Genomic DNA, 11,347 nt, shown 5'->3' with positions numbered 1-11,347 from the left:
AATAATACAAATTTCAGAAAAATAAACAGTAAGAAATCACTAGTTGATAAGTTACATATTGTCATTTTAGAAATAGTTGTTCAAGTTGCAAAATTAAAGCACACAAAGTGACATTCAAATAATGACACTGCAAACAGTTCTGCTCAGTGATCCAACAAAAACTTAGTAATATGGTTATCAATCCTACACACTTGTTTTTTATCTTAAAGAGGGTAAGATTAAACATGACAATACAGAACAGAACAGTTCATAAGGAAACAATTTAAAGAACACAGATTTCAAAGCAAGTCCACTGGAGATCTTCACTGTCCTGCTCATCCAGTGTTTAGCTGCTATTGTTGCCCACCACAGTACTGAGCAGTTGGGGGGAGACCTTTGCAGAAGGTGGCAGTGTCCTTATCCTCCTCAGTCCTTTCCCTCAAGGTTTATCGTGCTCTGGTGAGGCTTTCCCACACCAGTCTCACTACGATTATTACAAAATGATGATTCCCCAGCTCTTCTCTTTCCTATTTTACCAGACTTCTGCTTTAACGTAGAGATTTCACAGTCTACCTTCTATTTACCCATTATCAGTAGAGACCCAGATTCTTATTCAGCAGGTTATAATTCACTGCCACCTTTACTTATTTTTATACTCACACTGTGCCAGGTTCCTCTGTGGGGAGTCCCTTCCAGCTGGTTTCAAGGGGGTGCAAATCTATGGGCCAAAATGAAATAGCTTTTGAATTTTTTGTAAAAGTTTTCCAAAGCCAGGGCACTTGCCTATTAAGTGTTCCCTTTTCAGGATGCCTTGAAAGCCTGGAGACTTCAGCTTCTTTCATGTCATGACACATCACTGCACGCTCAGTCGGTTCTTAACACTGAACTCTTTCCTAATTGCCACGTATAATGGCCTCATACAGGGACAAAGTCAGGCTTGCTCTGGGTCAAGTCACGCCATCGATTACACAACCTTCCAAATCGCTTGCTCTAGTGTCAGCCTGCCTCACCGCTTGAGGTGTGACAGCAATACAATTACTGGGCTGACTGTCACGTTCAGATATATGCATGCTGGAAAGTAGACGGCTCAGCGTCTTTGTGCTTTCACTACTAGTGGTATGTTACTCGTAACACATCACATGTGTCAAGACCAAGCTGAGGGACAAGAGCCTCTCAGGTACCCAGCCCCCACCACCACCACCCAAGTGTCCTCGTGGTCAGAACTAAGCCCAGCTGTCACTGATTCTGGCTCTGAGAGCAGTCATTCATTTATGTCATCATGGCAGGAGGTGCAGGTCTCCTCACTTGTCCAGTAACCTGCCTTTGTGTAACACGGACACCCCTCTGTACCCACCCTGTAGCTCAGAAACCTCTACCGTTCTCCCATAGTCAGGGGAATTTTAATATGGTGGTGTTTCATTTACATGAGCCTTGTAAATACATGGCAATAAAATTGCATGACATAGCACAGTCAAGAAATGAAAGATTTGCAACCTTTTTAATTTGAAATAAGCTAGTCTAACATAAATTGAAGCGAAACACAAAATTATCTGCAAAAATCCATTTTAATCCTAACAATGAAAACTGAATTAAAAACTATTAGGTTTTTAATCAGTGTACTCAGAGATGAAAGCACCAAAGAGACTCAGACCACGAAGGGAAGAAAATCACAGCAGGAAAGGAAACGCGGGAGTCTGAGGGGCCATCCGTCCACAGTGGTCCTCTTCGTCTGTGCAGATCATGCTTAAAGTAACCTTTGTTTTTAATAAGAATCATTTAAAGTGAACAATTGTATACTGCCCACTTGCTTGTATTATATTTTTGAAAACATGGTTCATTAAAGTCAGCATGTGTTTTACACAAAACATATTTTTTTTAGAACTTGCTTCTCCAAATACTTCAGGACTCTGATGCAGCTTCAGAAATCTGTTTTCCACTCCAAAATCTTCACGCTGGAGAATCTAAGTGGTTTCATGCCAGCCGCAGCAGCCCCGGCTGGGTATTTGTGGCCCAGCATGTGACAGAATTTCTACTACTACCAGGGTCCAGGTCGGGGTGCTGAGAAATGGGTGGATGAGTCTGAGTTGGGGCAAGGGACAGCCACCAGAACAGGGCCATGGTGCTGCTGTGGAGGCAGTGAGGTGATGGGGGCCAGCCAGGAGCCCTGATCATGCCAAGGGCACCCCAGGGGAAGGCTAACTATGACAGTAAGACCAGATCAGGCAGCATCTTCAGAGCAGTCTGGTCAGAGCTGAGCAGCACTGGCAGAGAGGACAAAGTCCAGTGTCCCACATGGAAATCGAGGGACAAGGAGAGGGGCTCAGATGGACCAGTGTCCCCAGGAGCAAGGGAAGAAGTGACAAGGGTTTGACTCAAAGGTGTGCACTGGTGGTCAAAGGTCAGTCAGAGCATCCTCAGCTGGCCTGAAGATGGCCTCTCTGTGGCTGGCCAGAGTGGCCTTGTGGTGGGGACAGTCAGCGACCCCACTGTGGAGTCATCAGTGACTTGGTATAGCGAAACCACAAGTGGGTGTAGGATGCAGGTCGCTGGAAGCGGGAGCGGCAGCCTGGGCAAAGCCCCACGGCCTGAGGAGGTGACTGCATGAGGACAGAGCAACGGGGCTGGCATTGCTGATTGCAGAGCAGAGGCCAGCCACAAAGCGGCCGTCGAGACCCGCAGGACTCAGAGTATCATGTAGGGACACTGTGTGCGCTGGAGATGACTTCCTAGACATTGACATCATCTTGTGCAGGGGGGGGTTTTACTCTGAGAGGATGAGAAGCAGCTACCATGGACCCTGAGGCTGGGGATAACAGCTGCCTGTGGAAAACGGGTGCCCAGCTGGTGCCCAGCCAGTGCCCAGCCAGGGCCCAGCCCAAATCTGTGCAGTAATGAAGGGAAGTACTTCCACATGAACCATAGGCTTGCAGACTGGACAGCCTGGGCCAGGTCAAGGGCTAGTTAGTTAGCGTTGCAAAGCCCTAGCTCGTTTGGGGGCCTCCCTGGGGTGCCCTGTCCTGTGCAGTGGCAGTCAGGTGAACCCCCTGCTGCCTGCCTGAGTGTCTCAGTTGCTCTCATCTTCCTTGGTTGCACGCACCTTCTCTCAGGCCTCCATAAGGAGGCTCAAGCTGGGCGTGCTATTTGCCAGGCGTGAGCAGCCCATGCACTGGCTGAGCGTGGAGCCTTGGGTGCCCACAGCCCTGTGCAGACCCAGCCTGGCTGTGCTCTCAGCACAAGTCTCACAGGATCTTTAAGTAAGGAACCAATCTTGTCATCTTCAGGGATAGAATCCTGCTGTTGCCCTTCTTTTTTTTTTTTATTTAAAGAGAAAAAAAAGGCAATAAAAAAAAACCAAAGCAGTAAAAGGGTACAAATAATACAGAATTTCAAGAAAAAAAATACAGTAAGAAATCACTAGTTAATAGGTTACATATTGTCATCTTAGAAACAGTTGTCCAAAATTATAAAATTAAAGCATATAAAGTGGACATTCATACAGTGAGATTGCAGACAGTTCCATTCAATGATCCAACAAAAGCTCAGTAATATGGTTTTCCATCCTACACACTCAAACATACATGCAGTTATATCCCTTAGACTATCTTCCTTTCCTCTCTTTTTTACAATGACAATTACACTTTTTGGGTTTTTTTACTCCCACAGTTCTTATTACTTTTTTTTGAAGAGAGTAAAACCTAATGTGACTAAACAAAACAGAGTCGGTTAGAACAGAAGGATGGGCATAGTACATGATGCAAAAATAGAATATCAGGAGATCAAAAATGGTTACCATTGTTGCCCTTCTTGACCTGGGAGTTCCTGACAGGCAAGCACCTCTCTCCCTGGCTTCTCTCAGATCTTTGAGCAGATGTTGAATTTCCAGCCCAGTCCAGAGGTGGCAGGAAATGTCTTTCCTTATCCAAGTTCACTGTGCAGATGGTGCCTGCTTTCCTAACCATGGACTGGGTGGTGACGGGTGCGACTGTGGCCTGACTAGCAGATGCCTGACAAGCTTCTGGTCATCATTCCGCAGCCTCCAACCCTCTGGATCATCAGGCAGGTTGATTGCATTGCTCATAGATTGCTCGCAGCTGCACCCTGCAGATGTATAGAGGTTGGCACGGCTCTGGAGAAGTCACATTGTCCCTGGAGAGAGCTCACCTGTAGGTGCCTGCAGGGCTGCCTGTCATCCAACTCTCCTGCAGAAACAGTGTCCTTACCCTCTGGCCTCCATGAGTCTTACCCTCATGGCCAGTTTCCATGGCTCAAGGGTGTTAGGGGTCCCAGTGAGCCAGCTCCCAAGGGTGATTTCTCCCCTTCAAAGGTGTGTCTCGGCATGGGATGATGCCCCAGCAATTCATTCTGGCATTACTCCATAAGAGAGAGAGGTACAGCGGACCAGAGGCAAGGGCTTGGGGACCACTGGGAGCACAGGTGACGGTGGGGAGCACATTCAGTGTCACAAGCACCCTTCCCCTTTTTGATACCTGTGTCCGCCCTTGGCCGTTACTGGGCATTTTTCACAGAGTTTCAGCTCTCACGAGCTGTGGTTTATTCTAAGGTTGATAACAGCTGCCTCTGCTGAGGGCCTTGGGGACATCTCCAGCGAGTCGCATCATACTGCTGAGTGATGCACTCGGCTGCCCTATGAAACACCAGAGGGGGCCTCTCAGCTTCTGTTGGTCTCAGCCACGATCTCTCATAATCTACTACACTTAATGAACAGTTCTTTAAAACAAAAACCTAATTATCAGTTATGAAGTCTCTTTCCTATGTATTCACTAACCTACTCCAATTTCCCTGACGTTTTAAACCTAAAAAAACTTGACCAATGAGTCTAATAAAAACTTGACCAATGAGTCTAATGAAGTTTTTCTTTCAGAACCCTAAACTAACACTTTGGGATCTTAAAAAAACAGACTTTCAAATAGTAGTAATTTCAGAATCATTGTTTTTGTCCAGAGAATCAAAATATAATGCAGCAAAAGACAAGAAAACAGCTTGGCTTGTGGTCATTTGGCTATCGGTACATCTCCTGACCAAAAAGGTTAAAAAAAAGAATAAAACAAATGAAAAGAGAGAGAGAAGAAAAATATCAAAGACATTGTTTTAAAATTAGCACATTACTTTGTATTTATCACAATCAGCATGTTAAAATTATGTATATATACATACACACAGATATACATGGTGTATTGGTCATGCTCATCTTTGTATTTCTAGGGACAAGGGAAAATATTTTGACATGAAATATGAACATGACTCACCAGTATGATGATGCATAAGGATACAGAGACACAGAACCACCCCTCCGCACTGAGATGTATTTAAACCTCAGTGAACCCCAAATTCTTCACCACTGCATGCTCGTGCCCCCAGCAGCAGCCTCGAAGTCCACAGTGACCTCAGTAAAACACTCTGCACATGAATGAACATCAAGGCTTAACCGCTTATGCTAATCTGTCTTCGTTGTTCAAAAATTATGTTTTTTAAAAATGCAAAGCCTACTTGTTATAACTCTCTTTACACGAGTTTATTTTTAAGGGCTAACTGTAAGAATTATTGTTCATATATGAAGCAGTGCCCAAGAAATTATTTCTGCAGCCATCCTCCACACAAAAATCATCAAAAGTGTCCTTTCAGTTTGGAAATCGCATGGTGCTTGCTTTCAAACCACTTGTGTTTCCCAAACGGAGGGTCAGCCGCACCGCAGAGCCTTAGTTTTGCAGCTCACCCTGGCCCAGGCTGCAGAACTCAGCAATAATACTCCGGCCTGCAGACCCCACTTTTAAGCCTGCGACTCCACGCTTGACCCGGAGCACAGCAGCAGCTTCTCGGAGTCCTCTCTGTGCCTTCGAGTCCAGAGGTCCCCGAGGCTCTGGGACCTGGGCGACAGAGTCTCAAACCGGATGTAAGTCTCCTTGGCCAGATCATCTTCCCAGAAAGACTCCGGCTTACACTGCAGTTTGCAAACTTTATACAGTAAAAAGCAAATCAGTGGCACCGCGACCACACAGGCAGCGCTGGTGACCACGACGAGGAAAGGCCACTGCGGGTCCTCCGCTCCCGCCGCGTCGGTGGAGAAGGTGACACACTGGTCCATGCGGGGCGGCTCTCCCCGGGGACACACGCAGGCCACGTACTGCCTGCCCGGCTCCAGGCCATCTATGGTGACCTGGTTGTCGCTGGAGTCCGCGTTCAGCAGCAGCAGGTCCTTCTCGCCGTACTTGGAATACAGCACGGTGACCGCGGAGCGCTGCGTGGCGTTGACCCCGCTCCAGGTCAGGGTCACGCTCTCCCCCGTCTCGCTGACCACCCTCAGGTCCTCTATGGTGGCATCGGTCCCCACGGGCGCCAGCTCTTCTGCCTTTCTGGCGCTGGCCGGGAGACGCTGGGCTCCGTCCCTCTGGGCCTCTGGGAGCAGCTGCAGAGAGCGCCCGCCGGCCCTGCTGTCCTCTGATGAAATGCCGCTTCTCGGGGTCACTGAAGAAGCCACGGAGGAGACAGGAGAGGAGGACAGGGCAGCAGCGGAGCGGGGAGACACGGTGGGAGCAGGGAGAGAAGTGGAAGAAGCAGGGGACAAAGAAGAGGACAAAGAGGACCTGGGGGAGGACAGGGACAGGGCTGTGGACGTCAATCGGCCAGGTCCTGGCTGGACCTCTGGCTCAGGGTGACCTCCCGTTCTGCTCTCAGAAGTGTCGGGTGATAAGGTGGTTGTGACAACTCCGACCACCGTCACGGTCACCACAGCTTCAGATGCCCCAGCCAGGTTTTTGGCTTTGCATTTGTAATCACCAGCATCCTTGTAAGAAATGCCTGTCAAGCTTATGATGGACCATCTGACTCCGTCTCCTGGAGATTCTTGAATTACTGAAAAAAAACAAATGTGTGCTCTGTGAGAAAAAAGGGCAAAGCTCAACACCCAGGCTGGCCGAGGAGGAAACACCCAGCTACCTGTCCTGCTCGCCACCACCAGCAGGCAGGCGCGCTGCCCAGAAATCTGACCATGGGTGATGCTCTACAAGTGGTTCACAAGAGGCCCAGGACCCGCCAGCTGTTCTGAGAGTTGGCAGGGAATGGTATTTTAAAAGATGTGGGGATGGAAATCAGGAGACTTAACTGAACTCTTATCCACTAAAAGGTACATGATTTTTGACAAATCAATTTGTGTCGTTAGACCTGTTTCTGCATTTGTAAAATAAAGGGATGAGACAAAGTAATATTGATAGGGCATGGTGGTACACACCTATAACCCCAGCATTTGGGAGGCTGACGCAGGAGGATCACTGTGAGTTCAAGGCCAGCCTGAACTACACACTGAAACCCTGTCTCAAAAAGACAAATTAATCTTAAAAATCCCTTCCCACTTTTAACTGTGATTCTTTAGGATGTTTATTGTGAGAACTTAATTAAACATTTCTCAAGATATTTTTCACTGTAATTAAATGCATCTGCCCCCAAAGCCAGAAGGATCTTTTTCTAACATGGAAGAGTCATCATTTGTATTTGATGATATTCATTGTATATTTAACCCAGACACACTAAATTATAGATTTCTTTGCAGAATATTGTTTTTACAAAATTGGACTTTTGCTTTCCTAAACACTAAAATAAAGTATTTATTTTAGTGACTGTATTTCCATTCTGTCTTGATTCCAGAAGCTTTCTAAGGAAGAATAATGTACATAACAGGATATCCCAAAATTAACTCAAGCTTAAACTGTGAATTGTTTAGTAACTATGTATGGAAATATTAACTTTTGAAGACATGGACAAATATTTGGAAGAAAACAAGAGACAATAGATAGACAGTGAAGATCTCAGGTCATCTAGCTTTGAAATTTATATCTCTTACATTGCTTTCTTATGTCCTATTTTGTTCTATTTTGTTGTGTTTAATTTTACCCCCTTTAAAATAATAATAATAATTTAAAAAAGAAATATTAAACTTTAACTTTGTCCATCAAGTTTTATTTTATAACCTCCATTTTAATTTAATTTTGAAGCATTTTAAAAATATACCCCTGTCATTGTTAGGATGTCATTGTTAAAACTGAGGCCAACACATGGATTGGTCAGAGTAGGATCCACATAGTCTGTGTAATCACTATTTCTGAAAATTGTACTTTTTCTCCATACTAAGTTGTCTGTGTGATTTATTATTTACACAACTATCCTAAAGTAAGCAACTCATATGGATGTCTCTTTATAAAAGGTTTTTACCAGTTATACATTTTTTTTTTGAGACAAAGTCTTGCTATGTAGTTTAGGCTGGCCTTGAACTCACTATGTAGGTCAGGCTGGCTTCAAACTCAAGGCAATCCTCCTGCCTCAGCTTCCTAAGTGCTGGAATGAGAGGCATGCACCACATGCCTAGCCATGGTTATATATTTTGAAGCTCTAGCCAAGATGAAAAAGACTGGTCAGGAATCGTCTGTCTACTGTATCATGTTGCTTTCTACTTTAGGTTGTGTAATGCTTTCTAGGTCATTAAATAAACTGAAGAAAATATTAACCAGTAATATAGTCTTCAGATCCCTTGCATCAAATGGATTACAGGGACAGCTCAGTGGAAGAGCTTTTGCCTAGCAAGCTCGAAGACTTGGGTTTGACCTCTAGTCTTGAAAAACAATAGCAAAAGCCCTCAATAAGCCCCAGCATCCAGCAGTCATGGCAGGTTTTATTAGAGTTAACCAGCCAGCTTCAAGTTGCCCAGAACCATGAGGTTAAGTTCAGACCTCTGTGAACAGAACCAATACCTGTGTGATTTACCAGCGAGCTGTCAGATCTGGTCCACGTGAGTTGAGGGGTGGGGAAGCCCGTGGCATCGCACCGCAGCAGGATGTTGCTTCCCAGGGCAGATGTGAGCTTGGTGGCCGAGGCCATCACCGAAGGCTTCAGACAATGCTCCAGCTCAGCCTTCTGGAACGGGATCCCGGAGAGGCGCTTGGGTTCACTGCAAAGCATTAGGGGGTCAAGCAGCACCACAGCAGGGTCAGCAACCTTGGACAGCTCAATCACTGTGGAAATGTGACAGTCACAGGACCAGGGGTTGTCCTGCAGACCTGAGCCGGGGGAAAGAAGGGTGACAAGGTTATTCTTACAAATTCCACTTGCATGAGAGTCTCATGGGAAGTTGATGCCTACAGTATCTCCCTAACAGGCATGCTTTGAAGGACAAAGCAGTCACCTCCGTGTCCCTTTTGCCTCACAATCCAATAATCTCAAGGTCCATATCCTGTGCATTAGGTCAGACCATTAATAGCCGTAGCTGACACTCAACAAGCATTTCCTCTGTGCCAGGTCTGCTGGCGGCCCATTTAACCCCAGCAACTTGCGAGGAAAACAGTGTTCTTGTTCCCACTTTAGCGATAAAGAGAAACAAAGCACTTAGTAGTCAAGGTCACCACTGATGCTGAGATGGAGAGGCCAAAATGTTGACCAAGGTCTCATAGCTAATCAGTGTTAGAGCCAAGGTTTGGCTCCAGGTAGCACAGAACACCTGAAAGACAGTCACCTAGATGTGTCTGGGGTCTCTGAATGGACTAACAGCATCCCAGTAGGGGGGCATCAAGAACAACCTAACATACCTCACTATGTCAGGGCCGGTGACATGTAAAGACATGGATTTAACACGAGTTCTATGTAGCAAACTCATGTGGTGAGACACTGGTAGACACAGGAGATGAGACTGGGAAGGCCAATAAGACACACAGGTGACTTGGTCAGGACCTGGAAGTGACTGGCCTAAACTTCTTTTCAAAGAGGACCAGCTGTAAGTAAAGCTTGCTGCTGCAGGCTTTGCCTTGTCCTGCAGAGCTGAAGCAGAATTCATCTGTCCATCAGGAACCTGTCTGTCCAGGACAGCTTGAAGGAACATGAGGGGAAAGTTATGGAAATTAAGGAGAAATTGTCCTGTCTGTGGAGTGGCAGAGAGCCCCACAATGCTGTCGCCTGCGGCAAGCGTGGAAAGTCAACACACACTCGGTGAGGGGTGATCCACAGGGGATGTTTCTGTTCGGTGCCAAAGCTGCTGAGAGGTGGCTTCTCTCGAGTATCATGTAAAGAGAGACAGTGGGTAAACAACTGTTCATATCAAGGCACCAGGACATCCCAGGTTCATGGGTTCAGTCACAAAGCCTTCCTCCTCATTGCTTTGTTGTGGGGCCGTGACACAAAGCCGAACACTCACAGCTCAGAGGAGGAGACATTTGTTGTGGCTCATGGTTCCAATCCACGATTGGCTGGCTCCAAGGCAACAGCAAAATGGCAGAGGGCCTGGTGGAGGAGAAGGAGCAGAGAGAAACAGAGCGGCAGATCTGGGGATGAACATACACCTTCCACATCACCGTGACCCACTTCCAACAGGGCCCTGCCTCCCAAAATTTAGCTTAGCTACTAAAGAGGACAGTGCACCCCAAGATCAAATCACTTCCCCCATGCACAAGAACTTGGGGAACATTTTAGTCCTCAAGCTTAACACCAGCCTCTCCAAAATCCTCAAAAAGGACGTCAGAATAAAATCCTAATCCAGGATGAGTCTATAATATTGTTTGCTGTCACCAGGATGGTGCTGCTGGAGAGCAAGCAGTTGCTGACTGAGCTGACCATGCTCCTCCAGAAGTGCCAGATGCAGGGCAGTGTGTTCGTCACCTGAGAAAATACGATGGTCGAGCTAGCTGCATCCCAAAAAAGGGTTCTGGGGAGCACTTTGAGCCTTCAGATTCCAAACGTCTGTTGAGAGCTGCGGATTGGGGAAAAGGAGATCAACACTGCGGTGAGCTCCAAAGACGTGATGTGTTTCTGATGGCTTATTCCAGCGTGTTGAGAGCTCGCAGGAGAGGGCCGAAGAAGGGAGACTGAAACAACCAGAATCCAAAGGCCAAAACGGCACAGGCAAGGGTGCCGGGTTCTCTGCTTTTATCAGTTAATCAACGAAGCTATTTTTCCTTTGGGTCACAAAGTTAGGTTTTTGGTTTCTCTGCTGGCAACAGTTTTCATGGGAGATGAGGATCATTTTAGAGAGAAAAACATTAACAGTTTACAGGGCAGTTGTGGTAAGAAGCTAGTGGTTGTGTATTCCTGGATTTGTAATCATTTCCCTGGAGAGCAATGCACCATTAAATATTTGTCCCTCCCCCAAAAAATCAAATTAAAAAAATCATTTGTTGAAATCTGAGAAGTCTCTAAGATATTCTTCAGAGCATTCTGTCCAAAACAGCTCTCTGAGGTTCCTAGAGTGACACCCTAAGACAGCCCCACGGGAAGCCTGTGGTAGGAAAGGGCAGGATGCGTCTCAGGGACCTGTGGTGATGGTTTTTCACTCATGGTCATACACCGAGAAGAAAAGAGAGAACTGTAATTTAGA

The 11,347-nt window shown here is 46.4% G+C and overlaps 1 protein-coding gene across 1 annotated transcript in view; it reads right to left on the bottom strand.

The window, feature by feature from the left end:
- Positions 1-1,386: 1,386 nt before the first annotated feature.
- Positions 1,387-11,347, bottom strand: part of Lrit3 (leucine rich repeat, Ig-like and transmembrane domains 3) — a 36,237-nt gene continuing 26,276 nt past the window's right edge. The window contains exons 3-4 of the mRNA XM_003467999.4: positions 8,739-9,044; positions 1,387-6,849 (exon numbers count right to left, since the gene is read on the bottom strand). Coding sequence (XP_003468047.2) covers positions 5,768-6,849; positions 8,739-9,044 — 1,388 coding nt within the window. The 3' untranslated portion in view covers positions 1,387-5,767. The remainder of the gene's footprint in view (positions 6,850-8,738; positions 9,045-11,347) is intronic.

The sequence above is a fragment of the Cavia porcellus genome, unplaced genomic scaffold, assembly GCF_034190915.1.
Source record: "Cavia porcellus strain 051 isolate PalLab524CR breed Dunkin Hartley unplaced genomic scaffold, mCavPor4.1 scaffold_14, whole genome shotgun sequence".
Lineage (NCBI taxonomy): Eukaryota > Metazoa > Chordata > Mammalia > Rodentia > Caviidae > Cavia > Cavia porcellus.
Note: the sequence above shows the minus strand (reverse complement) of the source record. Positions and strands in the feature narration are given on the sequence as shown.